This window comes from Simochromis diagramma, unplaced genomic scaffold (genome assembly GCF_900408965.1).
Source record: "Simochromis diagramma unplaced genomic scaffold, fSimDia1.1 OVJJ01000325.1, whole genome shotgun sequence".
Lineage (NCBI taxonomy): Eukaryota > Metazoa > Chordata > Actinopteri > Cichliformes > Cichlidae > Simochromis > Simochromis diagramma.
In genome coordinates, this window is record NW_024387291.1 from 994,782 (window position 1) to 1,020,927 (window position 26,146).

At 39.2% G+C, this 26,146-nt stretch overlaps 1 protein-coding gene and 1 long non-coding RNA gene across 3 annotated transcripts in view; both read right to left on the bottom strand.

Annotated features, from left to right (window-relative positions):
- The window catches only part of LOC120716387 (voltage-dependent T-type calcium channel subunit alpha-1I-like), a 296,557-nt gene that overhangs the window by 185,395 nt on the left and 85,016 nt on the right, over positions 1-26,146 (bottom strand). For both annotated transcript variants that reach the window (XM_040003917.1, XM_040003916.1), the window contains exons 3-4: positions 6,777-6,888; positions 3,107-3,240 (exon numbers count right to left, since the gene is read on the bottom strand). In XM_040003917.1, coding sequence (XP_039859851.1) covers positions 3,107-3,240; positions 6,777-6,888 — 246 coding nt within the window. The remainder of the gene's footprint in view (positions 1-3,106; positions 3,241-6,776; positions 6,889-26,146) is intronic.
- Positions 17,846-19,683, bottom strand: LOC120716389. Its single transcript, XR_005691886.1, has 2 exons — positions 19,004-19,683; positions 17,846-18,336 (listed from the first exon to the last, which is right to left on the bottom strand). It is a non-coding gene; the product is annotated as an uncharacterized LOC120716389 (long non-coding RNA).

The window sequence follows — 26,146 nt, forward strand, 5'->3', positions numbered from 1 at the left end:
TTCTTTATCGAAGTGCTTCTTAACCTTCATACACGCACTCACACTCATACCGGGAGCATCTTCAGCTTCAATATCTTGCCCAAGAAAACAGGGATTGAACCACCAACCTTTTAGCTAGTATACAACCACGTTTCACCTCCTGAGCTACAGCTGTTTATTAAAAGCTATCATAATTTTTTAATATGTATCACAGCATCAGTCACTTAGAAACCATTATGTCCCACTGTGTCAGGAGATAAGCAGATATTAATCAAATTTTGGCTTCCCATGATTAAATAAACGCAATAGACCAATCGTGACAATGCGTGCTTCATCACATCAAGTTGGTTCCTAAGTCACTGCCTGACAATGTGCATGCACTATATGTGCCAATCACAGCTGTTACCTGCACTATGCACCATGTTTGTTGCTGTAGTCTGTCCTACTAATGCTAAATTAAAAGACAGATACAGATACGGCTGAAGGTGAAGAGCTTGTCCTTCGGAATACTGTTCATTGTTTGGAGCTATCCTACCACCTGAAAGCACACTACAAACACACGTCCAAGAAAACCAATGCAATGGCTGCTAACAGGAATCACCCAACATCAGCAGAACTCCACAAATGCGAGCCCGTGTGGCACGTCCGCATATTGATCCATCTCACAAAGATGTACTGAAATCACCAACATAATGGCCAAAGATAAGTATGCACTAAATACTCTCAGTAGCAAAGGCTTCAGGAAAAATAGTCACTGGACAAAAGCCATATTATCCCCTCAAGCAATTACTTTTCCAATAGCTTTGCTGTATACAACATGACAAAGAGGGAAATAGAGAGAGATTTTATATTTTTCTTCTAAGAGACCAGGTGATCAGGCCTTCTGTGTGGAGAGATGGTTTTATTAACAGGGGTGTAGCATAATGTAGAAAGTAATACAGAAAATTAATTTTGAGTAAAATCTTGGTACAGTTTTTGTATTTGCCTTTATTTTTACTGTATGAGTTTCACCGACTTTAGGTGAAAAAGCAGGGCTGAAAAAAATGTTTACGCACAATTCAACAAATCAACCAATAACTGAGATAAATAATCATGATCTCACTAATGTCCAAAATAATCACAATTTTCATTTTGGCCGTTATCGTATCCGTCTTTAACAACAGATGTCACTATTTGGTCTCCGTTAACCATTGTTCTCTAAATATGAGCTGCACTTGCAGTGTAGACATTATGAGCTCTTTATGGCTAAATTCTAAAACCATAAAAGGTAAAGTACAGCAACATTATATTTCCTGCTGTTGCACCATGTGCTCTGACTCTGTTCATGATACGACAGCACTGACTAGCAAACCAGCTACTTGCCTTGTGTTTAAAAACTGTTCATTACCCTTTAATAGGTGAAAAAAATAACCAAACTTAAATGTTTGGTGTGAAGCAGACGAGAGGTAAAATGCAACAGCCCTTCCACAGTTCTAGACCAAATTAACTAAATGAACCAGATTTTAAAAACATCCTTAATATTTTTGAAAGAGGCGACAATGTTAACATTACAAACTGTAACTTTCAGACAAGCAGTGTCCTTGTCATGTCCTTTCAAATGCAAACATCTATTCTAAAATTGGCATTTCAGTCAGATCATATTAATAAAAAGACATTAAATAAGTAGAAAAACTAAACAAAACGCCCCCAACCACAACCTACTAGTGCTGTGCGACACTGCAAATTTTGGTATAAGTCTGTTACCAAGTAAATACAGAGCCTGTATTGCCAATAGAAATACCAACATTTTTAACCTGTAAAGGCAGCTTATGTAGGAGAGAACAATGTGTCATTCGTGATTCATCATCATCAATTTGCAAACTCTGAACACAATCACAAACAAAACTTTTCAGCTTCTCATGTATATTTTAAACTGGGATTTCTTTGGAGATGTAAAATATAAATGTTCCTGTCTTTAAAGCACTTTGGGTCAACTTCTGTTACTGAAATGTGCTACAGGGTATACATCCAAAAAGGTTCATCAGGGTGCAGTACATCATGAACTTAGAGGACAGACACAAAGTATCGATCCTGTCACGTTAGTATCGATCCGATACCAGTATCAGTGTTGGTATCAATACTACTGGATCGACTGGCCCATCTCTACCACCAGTGCTCCAAGAAACTGAGCAATTCACTGTGATTAAAAGAGAAACATTATAGATGGTCATAACAAGGGATTTAACTAAGCTGCAGAGAGTGGGAAATCACTACTAATGAGACAAGTGAACAAAATTATACTTGGTACACTGGAGTGGGTTAGGATTAGCATCAGGAGTCGGTAATCCCTTAGTTGCACAAAAGCTCAGTAGAGTTAACAAAAAAAGCACACACACATTTAATGGCTGTCTTTGTCCAAAGAAAAATATTTCATACCTTTTTTTGTTTACCATTTAAAGGTATCCCTTCGAGACATCGGTAACCCTGACACAAACAGAATTTGTGGCTGGGTAATTTCAGCTCATTCAATAGGTTCCATTGAGATGATTAGCTCAGCTGAATCACATCATCACTGTGTTACTGCCAGTCACGTCCCAAGTGAGAGCCAGTTACTATCCACACGTTAATACCCACTGCCATGTTACATTTGTAACACCGACTTGATTGGCTACGCATCGCAGCACAGTGGATTGTGAATTGTAGAGGAAGACAAAAAAGGATGAGCCAAAAAGGGATTTGGAACCTGGCCTTTAAACAGAAGCGAAACAGAATTGATCATAATTAAATATTTGAACTTTCAAATAATTCAAACACTCTCTGTGTGAGAGCTCCAGTTTAAATGTGGAATGAAACATTTACAAGTTATATTAGCAGACCGAAGAGGAACAGTGAACAAATTACTGAGAAAGAATCAGCTAATGTTTAAGTGTAGCCCTTTGGGTGTATTTAATTAGCATTACACTGACCCACAATGCATGAGTTCATACTTTCCCTTTATTATTTTTTTTACATTTTATGTATTTGTTTTTGTTGTTGATGTTATAGCTGTCAAGACATGTGTTTGGGAGAAAACCCTTTAGCGCTCCCACCCGTGTGAGTCTCCTGATGAGGAAAGAGGAGTCAGATAAATGGAACAGAAGGTCCTCACCCTGCCATGACGATAAAGAAATCCAGCCTGTTCCACGTGTCCCCGAGGTAACAGCGTCGACCAAAGATCCCCAGAGCGATCATTTTTACAACCATCTCCATAGCAAAGAAGATGTAGATGAACGCATCGAAGGCCTGACAGAAAAGAAACAGAGATACGAGGTGTTAATAAGGGAAAACATAAGGAAAAATGTCATTTCTGGCTGCTATTGGCAGCAGGAATCATTGTTGGGATGGAAACAAAAAGATCACAGAGAGAGACGTCTGTTAAATTTAGCGTGCAAAAGTGAAACTAACTGACTTTAATCATCGTTTGAACTCACAATTTATTTATTTTTTTGCTTGTTTTTTAAGTTTCATGGAAACAGTGACCAGGAGAATCGTCATTTCTTTACAGGTTTACCACTGAAAAACTGATTACATTAAATAAATAATGCATGTCTGTGAAAAGGAAATCACATCTGTGAAAAGGCCTCGCATCTCATAGACAAGCAGATGCAAATGTACACACACAAACACAAACACACACACATGCACGAAAAAATAAATAAAACCGCTTGGCAAATGCCTGTTTAGTTTTCTGTCTTCATTTATGTTGGAAGTGATAGCAGAGCTGTATGTTTAAATTTTTTCAGAAATCTCAGTCAGAACATGCTATATCATGTTTAGGTGGAAACTAGCGAGCTAACTTCCTGCTAACTTCTAACTCTGTTAAATTTAATAAATTCTGTTTTTATGGATGTTAAACTTATTTGTTACACCTGGTGAAGCAGCAACGCTGATCATTTTATTAAAGATGAAAGAATTTAGACAGTTTTTAACTCTCAGTGATGTCGCAGTGTTCGTTTGACTTTGAGACCTGAACAGACGGAGTTTTGGACCCAGATCACTACAGTAGCTGTAATGCTCCCACAATCCATCAAGCGGTGCAGCTTCTTGCTCACCAAAGTCGTACTAAAACATTTTTTGACAGATGTTTGAGCGCCGTGTGCCACATAAAATCGGTTCGAGGTCAGTAAGCACAACCAGAATTCACACACAAGGCGCACTGTCGTTTTTTGAGAAAATTTAAGGATCTTAAGTGCGCCTTATAGTGTAGAAAATACGGTATATCAACACTACATGTAGAAAAATTGAAGTTAAGGTTCCAACTAGATTTATTTTGACACAAATTATAAACAAAGTTCTTAGATCCTCTGAGTGGCCGTAGACCCTTTTAGGCTTTATGTCTACAACTGAATAAACTCATCTATTCATTTTGTGCTAAATGATTTATCACTTCTACAATCCTCCATTAATTGGTTCCAGGTCCATAACTTTTACCATAACAGGCAGTAAAACTCAATATCAATGAATTTTGTTGTATTTTGGTTTGCTTTAGCAACAGCTCTAAAGATCCATTATACATATTTCCTTTAAATGTAATATGCCTAATGTACAAGCACAAATTTAACAGATTTCCTGATGAATGAGACAGACTGTTTGTCTGCACACAGAAAGACTTTTGATGATGTTGTGTGTGAAAAGCAAACTGATGGCAGCAAAGACGCTTCTTCCATGACATCATCCAAATGCCGTCAAGCTCAAATCAACAGGTTTCCTTAAAAGGTGAAATAATGGAAAACAATTATTCTGCGCAGTAATCAGAGGTAAGCCTCACGTCGAAATCCTCACACCTTACATAGCTTTTATCAAGCATCTAATAAAAAAAGAAAAGAAAAACACACTTAAAACAAATCCAAGAATTCAGCTCGTCGATGCTGTTGTGTGCAAAAAGCCTAGATTAGCTGGAGCTCCTTTCTGTTCATACTGGGGGATTAGAGACAAACTGACACGCTCGGTGTTGCCTGTAATTTGATTTTCAGAGCGACGTACTGCAAGCGACGTGATCCAAATCTGAACCATTAAGGTGGATCTTTGTTTCCTGACTTGTTTGCTGCTGAAAACATGCATCCTATTTAGTGCAGGTATGCCAGACCAGCTTACTAATGAGGAGGAGTGGTCAGACTTTCCAACCTTGACCTTTGCTGGAAAGATGGATGAGGTGCTACCTTCGGTAACGTTTGCTAACCCAAGGGAGACTTTAGCAAATGGTGAAAAGCACTTATGTCTCGTGCCATTTCTGCAACTCTCTAAAACATCTGACTTTATTTTTTCATTCCCCTCCCCGAACCCCCAGTGTAGAAGTTTGCTATGTCACACCTCTGTCTTTCTAAATGGAGGGACAGTAACTGCGTGTGTTTATGTAAGTGTGTAAAAACTGCAGATAGTCAGATTAACAGCAACAGTATTTTGTCTCTATCCTGAGTGAAGACGACTTTGATGCTGCGTGAGTAAATCCCCATTTTCCTCGTCCACACTTAAACGCAAAAACGGAGTTTTTGAAAATCTCCACCCTGGCAGGAGTTTTTAAAAATCTCCATTTTCAGTGATCGATAACGCCGTTTACGTGTGGATGAAAGGCCCAAACAAATAGAAAAATCTGCGTTTTCAAAAAATTCCAAAGAGAGGAGGGGTAGCTCAACACTTTTGCACAACAATGGACTTGCACTCATCCATCATCCAACAATGCCTGCTAGTGGCCACCTAAGCCTCCAAAGGTCTCTCAGCCCACATTTGTTAGAGCTTATAGATTTCGCTGCTGAGCCAGCATGGAGATCATGTTATTGAACAGTAGATTTTCTGAGAGCAGCGTATTGACTGTGGGGCTGTAGCCCACTAAATCCATCCTCATACTGAATAGGGTCTATAGATACTTGGAGGAGAAATTCTATTAGATCCAACTCAACAACCCCCCCACCCCCCCACAGACACTTGAATCAATCTACTGTGTGCGTCTACGTTTGCTGCTATGCTATATGATGTGTGCAGTGCCTCGTGTGCATTGCGTGTGATTCAGCAAGCTCTTTGCCCCGGCAGACGGAAGGCATATGCGCGCAGGCTCTAGCACAGATGTTATACCCACTCGAGCCACCTTTGACATAAGTGAGAAGGGATTCGGTGTCCTGCCAAATGATAAGTGAAGCTGCAGAGGTGCCATACATGACAGAGTCATGCTCGCTGCAGCATAAAGACCGCAAGCTAGCAGTGAGTCAGTGCAAGCAGTTACAGTGCCCAGCATGGGGGGAAGAAGAGCATGATGGACAAATGAGGTAAGGTTGGGATAAAGCTGAGTTTGGATGTATCAGTGTGTGTTTCTATCTTCTTTTCTGCAATATGACCGTGCATGTAGAGATTCAAATCAAATATACAGAACATAAACCAGTCTAACTGGTCCCTTTGACTTTTAGGACCCTTTAAAGAGGTCCCTCAACACCTGTAGCTCATACAACACTTTAAAAGGAATATTTATGTTATCAGAGGGATTTTCCTGGCTCAGAATGGACCTCATGAGAGAGACTATGCATCTAAACACAACTCGTCTCCAAGCAGCAAAAGAAAAGAGTCTGTATTGCTTTACTTAACAGACGTCTATGGGATCAAACATATTTTTATCAGAATCACATGTTCATGTGTCCATAGGAAGTAGAATTCATATGAAATGATTGCATAAAAACAAAACAGCACACACACACACAAGGCACTGTTAAGAGCATACATGCAGTTCCTTTGAGACTATATGGGATGTTGCTACAAGCTAGGGGTGGATTTCGTGCACGTTTGTGTTGTACCTGTAGTATCTGGCATCGGTCTGAGGAGCAGTCGATGTTCTCACAGGGCTGGTACATTCCCAGGGTAACGCAGTTCAACAGGATCACCATCATACTCACACGTTCGAACCATGTAGACACACATCTGGTTAAGGAGAACTCCTCACAAAGGGAAAGCCAAGACTTTATGTTCCAGTGAAGGGAAAATGGGTCGTTCGTACTTTAAACAAAAGAAACTCTATGAAGACACCTCATTTAAAAAATGATGAGAGAATAGAAACAAATAACAAAAGTAACCCTTTCTGCTAACTCAGCTCTCCAGCTACTAACCTCTTAACGCCAAGTGTGTCATGTACATACATGACTTTTTTTTACTTTTACATGATCAGTGTGATTTTTTCCCCCCTAAAAAAAACACAAATAAATTGCAGAATAAATCTTTAACCAACAAATTGCCCAGAAAAGTCAAACATTTTTTAAAATGCCAAAAGGTTTAATAAACACTCCATTTTAAAAAATAGAATTTTCCAGCAATTATTTCATGGTTCTTTAAATGGCTAATAGCATGTTCAGCTTCTGACTGGAAAGGAGGTATATGGTCTAAACTGAACAAGAGCTTTATTGTCAATACAACAGTTTGCAGCGTACTGAAATGCTGCTTCACCCAAGCACCCGTTGGTGTAATTATAAGAATATAAAAAACATATCTCCAAGAGATTTAAAACTAGGAATTACAAATAAATAATGTGCTAAATTTCGGTAAAATTAAGGGATAAAATGGTACTAATTACTAACTATACAATACTATGAAATACTATAATGTTAACTGTACAATAACTGTACAATAAACAAAGACAGGACAGAAACAATACAAAATGGATAGTGCAGTAGGTATTGAATACCAGGTTCAAGTTATTGTCAGGATATTGTAGACGAGACAGGACGAAGACGTGCAAGAAGCAAAATGTGCAAATACAGTATAATTTATAATTCAGTCCATCTTCTGCTACAGAACAGCAGTCAGTTCCTACCATAGCTTTTTTAGTGTTTCCTTTTTTTTTAAACCAACACTCTTATATCTGCAGATTGCTTCTATATTCTATGATGGGTTCTCAGAGTCAGCATTATTTTTTATAACTGCTATGAAAACTATGGCAATAACAGAAGAAGAAGAAAATCCAATTTTAAAAACCTGCCCTAGCTTTTCTTTGATCACTCCATAAAAGTTAATCCTCACTGACACAGGAGACTGCGGTAGTATTAGAAAGTGTAATGCGCGATATCTATGACACACTCTATGAAAAATGCACTTTTCTTATTTAACTTCATCACTCTGCTGACACTCACTTATGCACCCCAAAGCCATCTAAATCATAAAGACAAATGAGATGCATCAGATGCTGCAGAGACATTTCATAGAACTGAACGGCACCATCTACTGTCTGCCAGCAAGATGCTGGAGCCCTACTGTTTCAGTGGTTTCTAATAGGAAAATCCTCTATGACGTGAGTAATCAAAATCCTGCATAGCAAATGTCAGAAAATGTGTGACGATGCTGAATATTTTGAGTGAACCAAAACCTGAACAACACTTGTTCTGAGAAAAGTTAAATGGAGCAGACTGAAGAGGAAAAATCAAACAGTATTGGCAAAGAAAGAGCAAGAGGAAGTGATTCAAAATTCATTCACCGTGTGTTCGTGGAGGGAATGCAATGCTCAGCTAACAAGTATGAGAAGGACGATGTGCTGTAATAGCCCAGGAGGTCCAATCCCTCCTGGAGGCTATACAGAACAGGAAGCTGAAACACTCCCCGAGCAGCTTGACATACACAGTCAGCAGGACAGGTGCAGCTTCAGCAAGACACACAGAGAGTCTCCTGAAAACATTAACTTCTCAACACGCTCGTCTTGGCCCTGCCTGAACCTTCCCACAAGAAGATGGACCACTTTAGATATCGCAGGATGGATAAAGATAGGCTTTGAGTGGGCAAAGCACATGCATACACATAAACACAAAGACAGAGAGCCACACACAAACACCCACTTCTCCAAACACATATGAGCGGAAAGCCGCACACATATGCACGTGCAAAATAACCAACAGGTTCAAACACATAACACTCAAATCACCCGCCCACACTTTAGCACAGATTCATGTACACAGACACACACTTGGGCGCATTAGGTTTCACATTAAATCAAACATTAAGTCAATACGCGTCAGCTGACAGGGATCATGTAAAGAGAAATTTTCACCGCAGGGTGGCATGTTTATTATCGACATCCAACAGGCTAACAGCTGCAAAGCAGACGTGACACATGGTTAAGAGGAAAGATCTGTCATAGACCATCAAATGCATGGATCAATTAACTGCATGACAGCTTTTTAAAACTGAGTTACACAGAAAAAATGATATTTAAATAACTGTATGCAACGTTCTGAGTATTATATGCATAGCCAGGGCTGAAAGCAACAACAGCGTAACAAATAGGCACTTACATGTGCATGTGTCATTTTTACATTGTTAATATGGAAAAAAATAGAAACATTTGAAATTATACGTTCCAACATGATGGCAAGTATTAGATACAAACTTTGTACTGTGTCTACCAATTAGAATGGCACAGTAATAGGTTAGGTCTTTTGTGATTCAATCACTCTTTATGCACCAGTTGCTTGAAAATACATAAAAAATACTTGATGATCTTCACAGTGTATGTGGACGTTTAACATTTTCTCAAATTTCATAAATCAAACACATACTCCCGTATTAACTGAAATGTTTTCTTTGACTGTTTTGAAGATAATCTAATTTAATCCTTCTCTTCTTACAATTTAAAAGCCTAACAAATATAATGAGATTATTGTGAAAAGTAAAAGGGATTTAAAAAAACAAACTTCATCCTTTTACAATTTTTTTCAACAATAGATTTCACATTTTTAACTGTAAATCCATCCATCCGTGAAATTCCAGGTCATTGCAGGGTAAACAGAGACGACTTGTTAAGTATTGATTTTAGAATTCTGATTACTTCTGAACATGAACTAATAATTATATCTCTGTGTTTTCTTATTCCATTTACTTTTTTCCTTTTTCTGTATAGAGCTTTGTAACTTTTGCTGTATGATGATCAGTATGATAACAGCATCAATATGCTTAACATGTAGACAGCGTGTGTAGGGGAGAGCAGTGTGTCATGAGTTATGGGATGAATTATTATCAATTTTCAAATTCTGAACACATTTTAATGACCAGTAAATCCCTGTGATGAGTTAACACAGCAAAACACACCTTTCAGCTTTTCCTGTGTTTTGACATTTGGAATTTAACACAACTCTGTGAGCTGCATCATGAAGTTAGACGACAGATTAATACAGAAATAAAGTATTAATCCTATCACGATCCAAAAATAATATCAGCGTTGGTATTGATGCTATCGATATTTGGATCAATATAATTGATGAGGTGTAGTAAAATCAATTGGAAATGCAGTAACGGAACAAATAATCCAGTTATATCACCATTCTACAAGCGCACGCACACACACACACATACAGAGACACACACACACTTTTACCACTTCAGCTTTTTGTGTAGCTAGCCCTTCCTAATGAGGACAGAGATATCATCCTCAGGTGTCACTGAGCCTATGTGAGAACCTCCAGGCAGTGTCTGTGAATCCACCCCCTAAAACACGAATGCCTTTCCAGGCATAGCTGGACAAAATTGCAGGTCAGCATTTCTTCTTTCCTCGCACTAAGTAATGATGACAGCTTTTGGACTAATACTATTAGGATTATCCTGGGGTCATTTTCACTCCTAAATGCATTCTTTAGCATGTTGCTGGAGTGCCCAGCTTTCCAGTTACCTTCTAATTCACTCCGCCTATACATGAGCTGCAATGTGCAAGTGTCTGTCTATCTCTCGCCACTTCTGAAAAATGAGTCAATTAGTGTAGGTGCCTTGGAGGAGGCTCCATCTTTTTTTACTCTCTCACGCAGACATGCACACACACCTCACATCAACACTGGAAGGAAAATGAGGTGAAATTCAAAGCGCAAAGCTCTATTACAGACCGGGTGTTCGAAGATTAACTCTGAAATAGTTTCATAGAACTCTTTCACCTTCTGAATTTTTTAACCTTCATTTTTTTTTTGTTCTTCAGGAGTAATTGTAAAGTAGCGTCTGCTGTTTTCAGCACAGTCTGCTTCGCATTCATCCAGCGGCTGTCACTCACTAGTAGAAGCTCCTTATAACACCTACAGTAATTCAATGCAGGTCACTAAACAGCACCATTAAAAGATCTGGAGGTACAATTACACAGCACAATTATGTGCACTGTACAGTAGGTGATTACACTAACATGCTTACCCACTGCTTGTCAACTGACTGGCTCGAAAACAGGGATGGACGATATATTGAATATACTCCGTGTGGTTAAATATAACACTAATGGTTAAACAGGTTATTTAAACATATTGCAATATATATTGCGCATCGTGATATCGCAAAAACTAAAAAAAACAAACAAAAGTGAAATAGAATTTTCCTCATATGGCCCGGCCCTACTTGAAGGTGCTTTCATGTTTACTGTTAAACGGATGGAAACGTTTAAACCTATAAATTACAGGCGTCCTTGATCAGTTCATTTTGAAACACTTGCAAAATAGTCCTTCGGAGACTGACTGATTAAATCAACTGTCTTCAGCTCCTTAAACCTTTTACATTCTTCCAGCCTCACAGAGTACATCATACAGCCAGGAGGAAACAAATCTAAGATTCTTTTAAAAGGCCAGATAAAAATGCAGTGGCACTGGAGACCATTACCGAGAAGATTTGGATGTGCCAAAAGCATCAGCGTGACAGAGCTGGAAAGAGCTTAGAGGCTGAAAGTGTGCGGCAGCGGGGGATAAATGAATTCTTAATACCTCACTGCATGGCGTCACTCTGTCTACCATTCCTCAGTGTCTCTCTGCCTTCTCTCTCTCTTGCTTTCCTCGCTTGTTTTTATTGTTCCCAAAGAGACACGCAGGAGGCAAACGACCTCTGGTTTCCATGGAAACCAATCGACTATCAAATGAAGTAAACTGGCACAAAAGGATGGAGAGAAAAGGGGAAATAAAGAGGAGAAAGAGGTGGGTTTATGTGGAGGTTATTTCATTTTGTAACTTAGTGTCTTTAAGTTGGTTTTGTTTCATATGCTAGAAACATCACTTTCCACATAAAAAGCTTCAATACAGAACGATTGTGCTTTAAAACAGAGGCGTGATATTTAGATTCATGGAAAAACTGACACTAAACAAGAATCTCTGGAGGTTCTGGAGGTGTGAAGCCTAAAATAGTGGATTAGTTCAACAACTTCTGAGAAACAGAGCGGCGATATAGTTACGTGACGCTGAGTGAAGGACAGTATGTTCGTCATTAATATATTCACAACTGCTTACCCCCAGAAATAGCACAGATCTTATTTTTGAATGTCAGAAAAGTTTGTTTTAGTCTATCTTCACATATTCCACTGTGTACTAGTAAGCCCTGAACAATGCACACAACGGAGTTGCAAAAAGCTTGCTGTAACTTTAAGTGCTGTAACTAGACAGTCATGCAAAACTGTGGGAGTTCTCCTTAGCCATTTCTCACTAAAGCCAAACAGGTGCTGACAGGTTGGTAAAAGTTAATTTGTCATGAAATCCCGTCCACACAGGTCTACATTCCTGCAGATTAAGATAACCCCAGTAATAAAGACGAAGACTCCCACCAACTTCACAGGATCCCGCCCCCATGCTACAGTATGACTAATATTTAATTTCATTCGCAGCGAGAAAGTTGAGAATATTTCAGAAAAGTAAGAAGTAATTGCTTTAAATGAACTAAATTAAACTAATTTAGTTCAGAATAGTTTTTTTTAAGACATTTCAGAACTGTACTGTGGTGAAATAAACTCTTCAAACCATTCGATGGTATTAGAAAATGCACAACAGATGTTTTTTTCTCTTTTTTAAATCTGTTATAGATTATATTACCTCTATGACATATCACCTCCTGATTTTTTTTTTTATTAAAAAAAGTCTGATATCTGCCAAGTTGTTTAGTAGGCTCAAAAAGGAAAATCCTGTTGCTTAAAATGCTTATGTGATGCAAACTGTGCTGCTCTCATCACATTTGGGATACAGTTCAGTTCAATTCAATTTTATTTATATAAGTACACCCCCGCAAGATTTCTCAGTCTCAGTTGTTTTTTTTACTTTAGAACCTAACTAATAATTGCTTGCAGTAAACCAGCAATTTCACAGGAACCGTAACTATTCTCTGCAATTTTTTTAAAGGAAAGCACAGCTTGGGCTGGTGAAATATCCCTGTACTCAGAGGTCACGGTTTGAAAGCAACCAATCCAAGAGCACATCATAAAAGTTTGCTGCGCATAGCTATGTTTAGTGTTTTCTTGAGTGTTGTCATTGATTTTCATTTTGTTCTTCTTAAAGTCCTAAGACATTTTTTGTTTTTAAAAAAGTTACAACTATAAAAATGGGCATTTATAGGTTCTTTTTCACCTCATCTAAAATGTATGTTTTTTCAGAATTCGCGGGCACTCTGAGGAAGGTAACCCCCCCCCCCCCCTACGACCACCCGGGGTCAACTGTAGCGCCAAAACACAATAACTGTCAACCTACAATAATACAGAGAAACCCCAACAATCAGACCTCCTGTTAGCATGCACTTGGTGACAGTGGGAAGGAAAAACTGTCTTTTAACAAGAAACCTCCAACAAATCCAGGCTCAGGGAGGGGTAGCCATATGCAATGCTACAGTAAGTGGTGAGGGGAGAAAAACAGGACAAAAGACAAAGGAGCTATAGACTGGAAAAAAAACTAATGATTTAAAGCAGAAAGTGTGTAAACACTAGGTGTTTATAGAGCACATACAGAACAGCCACTTATTCTACAACTGTAGAAACATTTTCACAAGCTTGTTTGTGGCTCTTTTGTTCCTAGTTTTACATCTCACCTTTTCATTCACTCACTCACTCTCCGCATCCCTTCCTCCTTTTACTCTCCACATGTGCTCTTCTTTCACTGCATAATATTCACAGACAATGGCAGGTCTCTTCTTTCCTGGAATTTTCCATCTGGGGTTCCTCGATCTAGTACAGCTGGCTGGAAAGAGGAAGAACGTAGTGTGTTTGTGTGTGATGGTATATCAGTGTGTGTGCTGGACAGCAGTAAATGTCATGGGATATCACATGGTAATGCTTCACAGCATCTCATGTCAGCTTCTCTTTTCCTTCAGCTGTCAGGTCAGAGGAGTGAGCGTTTCCACACAGAAACATAAAGGCACAATATTTACTTATCAGTTAATTCAATGAAGCTCTTCTTGCTCATTAACATTCTGCCCTGTGGCCAGAGAGACTGAATCAGTGATATAGTGAATGACATGGGGGATTCATGATGCCTTGATAAAAGAATAAAGAGATCCTGATTCATTCTATTAAACACAACACTGTGTAAGCTGACAGCACGTTGCAGATATGACAACAGGTACCTAATGTCTCACAAAGCATTGTATTCACTACTTTTGTCAGACTTGGAATCTTATCTGGATTCAGCGCATGCTGTTTCGATGACTTCACCACCTCATCTTGTAGACTCTGGGGGATACGTACTTATTACTGTGAAACCTTTATATATGATGAGATTGGAACTTGGATGACAAACAGTTATTGTATTATGTTGCCGTAAACATAATATTTCAGTGAGATGTCTGACTAAGTTGTGATATACGAGCTGTTCATGCGAACACACAGCACTGATTCTGCTCGTGCCTTCTGTCGATTATAGGTTTGAATTTTTAAGTATTCATGACAAGAGTAGATCTGTACAGTTTTGAACGTTAATAGTTCAGGAGGCTACTATTTGTTCATGTGTTTGTTTGTTTTTTGCGTTGCTTCAGTAAGCTTTGAAATAGAATGATTCACATACTGTGAATCAGTGAATCACAGCTGAGCCAACCACCCTGTGGGACAAATGGGAGATCCCCAACTAAAAACTATGGATTCTGTTGGTGACTATGGTTATTACATCAGTTTAGGCAGGACTGACAGGTTGCCAACTATGAAAGAAGCCCCTTCTCCAAAATCAACACCTTCAAGTTCCACTGAAATTAACAGCTGTCCATATAGACAAGCCAAATGCCTTCAGAAGAAAGGTTTTATGGTCAGACAAGAGAAAGATTGAGCTGTTTGGTGATGGTAGAATCATGCGTTTTACTAGTGATAAATTCACAAAGTGAGTGGAATAATGAAGAAGAAGGACTTCCTCTAAATTCTTCATCTTTAAGTCAAATCAACAGCTACATCTTTGAAAATAACTAACAACTGGGTTCCAGGAGCTAGTTGATGACCGTCACACATAAACCTGGTTGTAGAAATGATAAAGCAGGCTAACATTAAGCTTCAGAAAGTGGCTTTCCCAAAGCCAGGACCTCAACCCTATTGTGCCGAGAAGAGAGGTCAAACATCCAGCCAAGAGTATGCTAGAAGCTTGATGGCTATGAATGCAATCTGATCAAGGTGCAACTTGTTAAGGAACATTTAACCAATTATTTTTGGTACTTTTTTTAAGTGATTAACGATGTTTGCTGTACAGTCATTCCACCCTGGAAAAAGAATCAAAATTCTCATTATATGATTATGAAGTATAGAATAAAAAAATTAAAAATACGTGATAAGTAATAGAACGTTGCTGGAATTATTGAAGGTTACATGGTAAACCCTGAGAGTACGAAATCATATTGCTCCAAGTAATTTATATTGCTGAATTATCATGCATTTGTAAGTGTCATAACTTTCTCCTTTCATCTCTAGCTCAGTGGGAGCTGAGAAAATAGAAACTGTTTTCTTCCAAATTAGGAGTAACCTTTGTGAGGCCAACTTTCTTCTACTAACAGACCGATAAAAAGATTAAAAGAATTATACTTGAACTTTACACCTTCAGAAATATCTGACTTGTCTTTCTGTCTGTGCCTCCCACTTTTTTCCCTACCCTCTGTCCAATGCACAGCTGCCATACGATTCCTTAAGATAAGCTCTGCCCTGTTGCTGTGGCAACCAGCGCCTACAAAAATATTAGGAACCCTCTGTTGTGTGCGTATATTTGCATGTCGTGTGTGGGTTTGTGCGTATGCGTTTATATCGTGAATAACACTATCTCTGGCCAATTAAATCCTTGTTCCATTATTTGACATCTTAATTGAGGATCCAAAGTTTGTTAATGGAAGTCTAAGTTAGTTGCATTTCATCTGACAAGACTACGGTTTGGCTTAATGAGGTGTTATCAGTCTTGCTTGTGTGAGAAGATACCACTTAAGACTGAACACACTTTATATGACAGGTCTAAAACTTTGTCCACACAGAATCTATAGTGTGGCAAAATTGTCAGTCTACTGTGAGTCATTTAGCTGGAAAGGGGTGGAGGTCAATAAACTTCAGCAGTATGGAGGACTGATTGGATGGAGAGAGACAGGTGAAGTTCTACTGGTTTTTAACAGCTGCCAACTAATGTATCGTTCTGCAGCGATGGCCAGATATGGGGAATGGAAGCAACAAGAAAATACTCAGTGTACAGTTACAGTTAGAAGCCTGCTTGTAAAACAGGGAGACACAAACAAGCACACACAGTTCCTGACTGGGACCATGCGGTGGGATTTTCTGTGCTTTCCTTTTTGTTCCTCCTCCCATCCACTCTTTCTTCTGGTGTAGTATGATGGTAATATGATATGGGTGTTAAGTGTGTAGGCAGGTTTCCTCTTCTGCCCACAACCACTGTTGCATGCTATTTCCGTCCTCCAGTGTTGCCAGGCTTGTGTAACTAATGGGAAAAAAATCTGACCCTCAACTACGTAATGCAACTACTGATTGAGCTAAAAATACTGGAGATGTCTACCAGTTAAAGGAAATAACAGACACACACTCTCTCATAGCGAATGTGAAATGAACAGAGAACAGTAGCAAGGCTGGTATACTTTCTACCAAGTAACTCAGCACGGCTAGTTCACTAAAATCAGGATATCAATAAAATATTAAAAATATGAAACAATTCCCCAATTTTTGTTATTAAATTGTTGAAACTTTGATTGATCAAATCAATCACTTTTATTGTCACATCACATGTGCTGGCACACTGGTACAGCACATATGAGTGAAATTCTTGTGTGCAAGCTTCACAAGCAACAGAGGTGTGCAAAACACAAGAAACATAAGAACAAAGCAAAATATAAGAATAGGAATGTGAGATTTATAAGAATAAATAGATATATATACAAATATAAGAATGTATGCGCATTACTGAATATGTGGCTGAATAATGGCATTATGGGTTTAGCAAAGTGGCATGCAGTGACTTTGAAGTGTTTTAAGTTTTGAGTCGATGACATCACTGTTTAAAAGGACAAATAAGACCAGAATGAAAATACTGTTTTTCCTGTCTTTTATACGTGCCGACAGCCTCCTGCAGGTTACTGCACTCTATGTGGTGTCGTATGGTATTAACATATTTGCTGGGCAAACCAAGGCTTGTTGGTTCAATTCCAGGTAGAGACACACACTCACTTTGGAGTTGTCTCAGAGATGGCATACACTGGCAAATGAAACACTTGCTGTGGCGACCCCTTCAGGCAAGGGAGAAGCCAGAAGTATCTTTAGCTGATGGCTATGAGTGCTTAAAGAATTTGTTTTTAGGATTAATACTTTAGCAAAAGCAGTAATAAAACATTATGACAACACGTCACTATACATAAAACTGTATTATGGCCAAAGTCTACATAAAGGATCAAAAGTAAAAGTAATTATATTGCAGAAAAATGTTCACTATCAGTGTTATATGGATGAATATTGCTGCTGGATGAGTTCATTTTAAATGGACTATTTTACATTCTGTTTAATCTACTGTAATGCATCATATTTTATATAACTATGATTCAAGTGTCTGGCCTGTGGGGAACACCTTCTCTGAAAATAGCTTTACATGAGCTCAGGAGAAAAAGGCTACACCTTGATGTAAAAAAGTAAATTAAATATATTTATCACATTTTTTTTTTAAAATCACAGCGCTATTAAAACGCTTGAGCAGTGTGACATGGTTAACTGTATGTATCAAAATGATGGCAGTATATTAGCAAAAAAGGTGGTTAAGACCAGTACATTTAATCAAAAAAAAGTTATTTAGCAAGAAAAAACGTATCATTCAAAATTATAAATTACACAAGGCTTGTTTATTTGCTTGTACTAGATCTGTTTCTACAGTGAAAGCGGAGCTATACTTCTCTTCCATTAGGTTTCTGTCAGCTGATCTCCAGTGCGCATGCTACAGTCAAGGCTTCACAGCTACAGCCGTTGTTAATGAGAAACAGACACACCTATCAAAATCTATGCACAGATAGCATTTGGATAGGTAGTCAAGCAGAGTTAGCCTGCTTCCACAGACAATAGCGAATCGTGGCCACAGGATGGCAGTAATGTAAAGAATGCATATTTAAGATGACAGAATTTTAGTGCCGTTTTATAACTGGGTACTGCTTGCCTGCATTGCCCTGACTACGGAGCCCCGCAGGGGACATGCGAGAAAAAAACACATTAGGGAGAAAAAAAAAATTAGGGAGAAAAAAAAAAATTAAGACGGACTTTTGCGAGATCTCGCAAAACAAACTCGGGATCTCGCAAAAGTTTTAGCCGCACTCTTCGGAGGCCGCCAGCTCGAAGCCGACCGGGAGGTCGAGGCACGATGTGCCGGGAAAGCGGTGTTCCTCCCGGCTGTAGTAGGTCTCAACCTCCCGTTAGCTTCGAGCTAGTGGCCGCCAGCTCGAAGCCGACCGGGAGGTCGAGGCACGATGTGCCGGGAAAGCGGTGTTCCTCCCGGCTGTAGTAGGTCTCGACCTCCCGTTAGCTTCGAGCTAGTGGGTGTCAGATCTCCAAAAACGTCAGAGCACTTTTGCAAATATGTGATGTCTTGTAAACCGAGCAGGTATCTGACGTTTACACAACTACATTCACGCCTCAAAATATCTTAAAAGTGTATTTTGTGACCCAGAAAGAGTAATATTACAACTAAGTAGCTGCCGCCATTGTTGGAATTCAACTTTCGCGAGTTAGTTTTGCGAGATCCCGAGTTTGTTTTGCGAGATCTCGCAAAAGTCCGTCTTAATTTTTTTTTCTCCCTAATTTTGTTTTTTCTCCCATGTCCCCTGCGGGGCTCCGTACCTGACAGAAGTCCACTGGTTTACTATAATCCAGTTATTAAAATGCTTTCTGTTCTTTTTGTCATCTACAGTCCGGTGGAAAAATAAAGTTCTCCGAGGGCGGACCAGTGAAGAACTAAGCACACCTAGCTTGTAGAACCATCTTTAGTAGTGATAACTTGGATTAATCATGTTATATATGACTTTCAGTCTCCCTCATCATGGTGGGAGAATTGGTGCACACACTTTTTTTTTCTCCAACATTCCTTCAGTTCTTTGAGGTCTGGGTCTACGTGTTGATTCACAGCTCTCCTAAGGATATGCTGCAGCATTTCAGTTGCGTTGAGGTCTGGACTATGGCTGGTTAATTGCAGTACTCTGATCGTTTTCCTTTTTCGGCATTTGTCAATTTTGCATTGTTAAGTTGCATTAAACAAATTGGGCTAAGCTTTAATTGTCGGGCAAATGGCCTCATATTTGACTCTAGAACAGCGGTCCCCAACCGGTACCAGTCTGTGAGTAGTTTGGTACTGGGCCACGAGAGTTGAGGCTCGGGTGTGAAATTTATGGTTTTCAGGGTTTTTAGCATTAACTGGTTTCCCTGGTGTCTTATGTTGAAATAAATATTTATGCATTACCATAGCGACCAGAGAGTATTAAGGGGCAGAGAGGAGGATGTTACTCTCAATGTTGTTGGGGCATTTCAGGAGGACAGTTTTGTTGTATTTATCCACGACACCTTAAAGGCAGGTCTGTGAAAATACTGTCTGACAACAAATTGGTCCGTGGCGCAAAACAGTTTGGGGACCGCTGCTCTAGAATCCTTTGGAATCCAGAGGAGTTCCCAGTTTTTGGGTGCTGTGCATTATGACCAAACATCTCATTTTCATCTCATTTGTCTTGTGTTTTGTTCAGATGCAACTTTGCAAATCTGAACTGTGCTGCAAAGTTGGTTTTACATAGAAGAGTCTTTTTAATGGCAACAGTTCCAAACAAGGCACGCTTGTTCAGTCTAACAACTTCAAAGACAACAGAATCAGACACAACACAATAAGAAAGCCCTTAAACAAACCACAGAGTTTAGTGCTCGGTGGTGAATCCATTAACGGAAAACATGCGGTTAAAATAAGATGCCAAAATGTCACTGCAAAGATTGGCTAATAATCGTACCTACAAATGATCTTATAAATTATTTTTAACAGGAGTATGATGTCTGCTTTTATTGCCATATCCAAGTTGAATAGATTGTCATTTCATTTTTTAATTAGTGTTTAACATAACTCATCTCGCCCACACTGCCTACAACCCACATTTCTTCATTAATTTTCACTAAACATCTTGTCCTCCTTGGCCCTTTAGATATACATACGTATGTAGTCTCAAAAGAATTATGGGAACACATCACATATTGATAAATGAAATATTCAAGTTGAAAATATCTACTGATATAGATTGGAAGATGGAGACAGAACGTAACATAAACAGAGTCAGTGGAAATAAAAACCATCGCCTCGCTGGATTCAAAATTAAAAAAATCAAAAATCAAACCTAAAGCGGTTCAAGTGTTCACTTCATTTTTTTTTCGAGTGGTGTATTTTCTCGCCGTCTCTGTCTGCGAGCATCACTCTAACATCAGCTTATGTATGGAGATCAATTAGCTCTAGGGCGTCAGAATGAGTGTTTGAAAACGCTCTGCATTTTGCTTTTGTTTGCCATCATCATAATTTGGCTGAGACATAACAAGGTGACACATTAATATTCATTATCTTAACAAGAGGAACAAAGTGTGCTGTCTGTAGGGACAAGTGTCACTTTGAGTGGGGTAAAGAGGCTTTCTATTTCAGTCCACAGCACAACACAAACATGCACGTGTGCACACAAATGCAACACATTAACACATTAGCACATGTCAGTCAACAGTTTCCAATATAGCAGCATGCAGATAGCAATCATTGGAGGACAGTGTTAATGATGGGCTAATGACTGCTATTTACCAAACTTGGAAGAACTGTTTCATTTGAGTGTGTCTCAGTTTTTGACTCTGTGCTTATTTGGCAGTATATCAACTTATTATTTTTTTTACCTAATACATTTTTCATAAATTAAAAATTAATGTTCAGAAAATAAACCACACCAACTTATTTTGTCTACAAAAATGTTAGGATCCCTGGGTTTTGACCAGAATACATGTACCAGCTTTACGTATTTAAAATACAAAATATGAGTAACTGTATTCCGTTACAGTTATCATTTAAAAAGGTGGTGTTCACAATAAAGTTACTTTGTTGAAATAAATGGATTACATGGTGGTATTTTCCTGTTTCATATTTTAGGCTGTTCCCTCTCTATTTTTGGTAATTCCACGCCGGTGGAAACCCAAACAAAACACGCATTAAGAGGCTCTAATGCCTGTGTCTCAATCTCGCGGGCCATGTCACCTCTACTTGCGGCCCGCATAATGTGATGAAATATTTTTAAAAATTATTCAAAAAATTATTTAACATGAAGGCAATAGGCAGAGTGTTACATTCATAGCCCTAAAGAATGTAGCTTCATGGGCAGTGTAGTCCGTGTTGCAGGGAGAATGGAGTGCCATACCTGTTATGTGTCTGTGAGCGAGGGAGGGAGAAAAAGAGTGGAAAAGTACGAGTTGTCACCGACCAGAAATGGGAGATGGAAGCATGTAAATATAAAAATAACCACTGCAGTCAAAAACAGTGCCTGATGAGCCCAATTGTAAGTAAGCTATTAACACTCGACTGTACACTGTGTTCGTGTTTTCCTCCGAAACAATAAGGTCTGTTGCAGCAGCCTTTCAATGCCTCTCTCTGTCTCTCACTAGCAAAGTTGACCCAGACAACAAAGTAAAGCTAGTTTTCGGCTACGAGCCCAACACGAACCCGACGTATTAGCCAGAGGTCCCTTTAATACGGTTCGGAGCCGCGGACCTGTTTTATATACGTATTACTCATTTTATATTAAGATTTAAAAATCTAGTTGGTATTGGTAACCTTCAGTAATAGTAATAAATAGTAATAAATCACACAGCAATAGCACACTCGTGTAGTTGCAAAAAGCATGATAATATATTAAGTAATCCAAAGTATTTAGAATACATTGCTCTCATTGAGTAACGGAATACATTACAAAATACGTTTTGGAGCATGTATTCTGTAATCTGTAGTGGAATACATTTTAAAAGTAACTTTCCCAACACTGGTTGTGATTTAGTTTAGTTTAGTGTTCATGTGTCTCCCCTTCCCTTAATCTCCTTCCACTGCATATATTGTCTACATTTCCTTCTGTCCTTTGTTGAGCTCTCCCTCTATGCTGTGTGTCCTGTCTGTTCAGTACTTCCTAACTAGTACTAAGTAACTGCCTTGTTTAAGTTCCCTGTATTCTTGTTTCCTGCAAGTCCAGCAAGTGTTTCTTAGGATGAGTATGGCATAGATCTTCTCCACAATAATGTTCTTGTGTCACTGTATAACATTTGCTTGATATGTTTGGTGGAAAACATAATAGCGCCTAAATTTGCTATTTTAATCTACATGTTGCAGGGTTTGTCGTAAATGACTCCCAAGTTGGGAGCTGGGTCTGTGACATGTGTGGTCACAGTCCTACAAAGCTGTGTTCATATTTAATACAGCCCTCATATTAGGGCAGGCTGGTGAATATTCACTGGCGTGGTGGTGGCTGAAGTAAAGCAACCGAAATGGCAACCCTCTAAAGTGTTGACAGCCTTCATTAGGAGCATTTTGCAGCATATATGTTAAAATACTTGTGTGATGGTGAAAAATGATTTTGATGCAGTGGTTTCAATGATGACACTAGAAAACCCTGTATTTGTTAATTGCTCCTCCCTATTGGTGTTTGTTAGCAATTATTATTATATATGAAATATTTAGAAACTTTTTACTTTTTTTGGCAAGTCATACAATATAATTGCTCACAAGGCACCTGATGGAACGCCAGATTTTTTAATGCAATAGCAAGTGCTTTCTTCTCAAACCACAATAGAACAGGCAGCTGAGGGATGGATCAATGTTAGAGAGAAAAAACTTGATTGGCTCAAGTTAGATGAACTAGATGAACTACAGTCTGGTTGCTGACAATAACCCAAAGGTATCATTTTTCTGACAAGCAGAACATCCAATAAGTGAAGTACCTGATTTTTATTTGGTTGTCGTCCCTTGTCTAGTAATACAATACTGCCTCAGATCCTAAGTCTGGAGATTCTGTAGTGAGTCAGAAGTAGAGACAAAAAACTACTTTCAAGTGAAAGAGGCCACAGAATGCAAGCTAGAAGAAATTGCATCAGGTCAGGAGCAAAAACAGGAGCATGCTCATCATTTTTGTGATATTGACAAGGTTAGAGCAGTGTGAATCCATCTCCTGGGACTGTCAACACTGCCAACTTCTGTAATATCCTGAGGCATCAGGAGAATGAGGAACAACACTCTGTAAATGTCACAGACCCTGCTTGTTGTTTTATGTTAAAGTATTGTTATTTTGACAGTGTGGAGAGGATCCAGCATGTCCAAGCTTCACGTGGTCAGAACTGGAGTTGTAGGAAGGGCTCCACGCATATACTGCACCAGCAGTCCTGGAAGCAATGACAGGACTGCACAAGAAGGCAACCTCAGTGTTTCCCACATAGAGTTCACTTACGCAGGCTGAGTAAGTTTGGCGACTCATTTTAGCATTCTGAATATCATATCTGAAAAGCATGTCAGTGGTGACAAATATACTAGAAAAAAAAGCCCAAGAGCCTTTTTTCTATTTCCACTTCTGGAACAATGATCTCTGAACATGAGAACCACATTTGACAACAACCAAATCCAAATTATCAGCATAATCACCTCATACCAGCTACCAAGCACGGTGGTTGAGGGGTGATGTTAGGTTGAAATTGTTAAATGTTGCCATTAATGTACTTAAATTTGTAAGCCTTGCCTTAAACTGTAGGATCAAAGACATTCTTCTGTTTCTGTTCCCCTCCCGAGCCTGTTGAATGGTGAGGGGGGCTATAGTGTGACTGTAGGCGCATTCTCAGCAGGAAGTCACACAAACGCACCCCCATCCACACACACTCACTCACGTGCATATATACACACACACACACACACATTCTCGCACATGCATACACACAAATACAGTGCCTGACACACCACATGGGGTTTTAGGATGGGTGGTGCTTGTGTAAACTGTAACTGTGTTCAATAAAAAGGCTGCAGAGGGAGTCGAGGTCGGAGTCTTCTGAGGTCGAGGTCAGAGTGCTGTTCTGAGGTCCCGACCGGGCTTCCCTTGCTAGCAAGTAAAACCGATCGATCGCTGTTCTATCGTGCTTTCTTCACGGGAATAAGTCTGAACTAGTGGGCCTGCTGAAGCACAGACCCAACAGCTGATAATTTGGATTTGTTTTGGACCAAGAGGACTTGGGCACCATGTAGTCATCGAGTCAACCTTCTCTGTATACCAGAGTATTCCAAAGTCAAATGTGAGCCAATCTGTCCAACAGCTAAAGCTTGACTCAAATTGTGTCATGCAACAGGACAATGAGTCCAAGCACAGCAGCAGATCTTCAACAGAATGCCTGAAGAAGAAAAGAAGCAAGGTGTTACAGTGGCCCAAAGTCCAGATGGAAAGGGTGTGGAAGTACATAACTAAATACCAAACGTCAATGATCAGAAGAAGACTGGGCCAAAATTTCATAATAATGTGAGAAACTAATGAAGTCATACAGAAAATGATTATTCAAGTTGCTGATGAAGGTGGCTCTGAACATCGAATCTGAAGCAGAAGCGGCCTAAGAGTACTGAGTTCTAGACAACTATGTTTTGTTTGTTTTAATACTTTGTGTTTGTTTTTCTTGTTTTCTGGGGGTTGTGGTGCTGCTACATTATGCAACATACATAGAAAAACACTCAAAACCAGCTTTTTGATAAACTTATGTTATCTTAAAGCTCAATTTCAGATTATTTTTTCCCTCTGATAATAGACAGACTGGCTGTTCTAAATAAATAAAACGCAAACACACACACACACACACACACACACAAGTCTGAGGGATCTCATAACCAGCACAGGTCAAACCACCTGACTTCTATACATCACCATGGCGACACAGATGGCTGTGAGGTGCGGGAAAGCAAAAGCGAGGGATGAAAGGATGGAGGAGGAGGAAACAAAATGGAAAACAACAGAGGTGATAATAGTAATACTGAAACACTGATATAGGCACCCACATACATATTCAACTAGCATTACATACAAACCCTGGAGTGCTAATCACTGGTTTTGTGTTACTTTGAAGGCCTCAGCTCACCTTGAATGATCCCACACCTGTCAAAACACACACACTCACACACAAAAACTGTGGCACACCCCCTAGGCATCTCTCTACAGGAGCAAGTGTGTTAATTCAGTGTCTGTGAGCTCAGCAGATGATGCTGTTCTGACAGTAATGCATATTGGCAGCTACCAGCATGACAGCAGTGCAGCAATACATTGCATCAACAGCAAGGGGCTGTCTGGAGCAGAGGGGGTAAATGCAAAGAGGATTAAAACACACAGTGAGGATCTATGAGTAAATCTGTGGGGCTCAATATCTCAGCATGATGCGACTGTTAGAAGTTAAAGTTCTATGTTTAGTTAAACTTTGATACATATCTATGCAATATCGACAAATATTTATTTAAGTTATCTTTGCTATGAAATCAGTATAAAAAGGCCGACAATGGATAACACTGTCTTTTTGAGAGTATCACCAAATTTGGTGAAGAAAAGTGCGTTTTGCAGTAATATGGATGCCGATATACTAACTTGCGGATAGTGATCAAAAGAATAAGATCAAGATTTATGTTTAATCAAGGTCAGAGAGAACTCAGTGTGACTGTAGAATTATTGATCACCTCTGAACAAGCAGCCGAAACACAGCATGGTGTCCAGCATTGAATTTGCTAGGCTACACCACAGAGGACCCTTGATCTCAAAGAGGCCATGCCCAAAATAGCATAAAATTGATCCATGGAATGGTGCTGAGGTAGGTGAAATCTCAAGCCAAGAAAAGTAAATGGGGATGAATAGAACTGTTTTTGCTCAGCTCTCCTTCACCTATGAGAATACAGGGGCCAAACGTGATAAAGGAACTGTGTGGCCTGCAGAG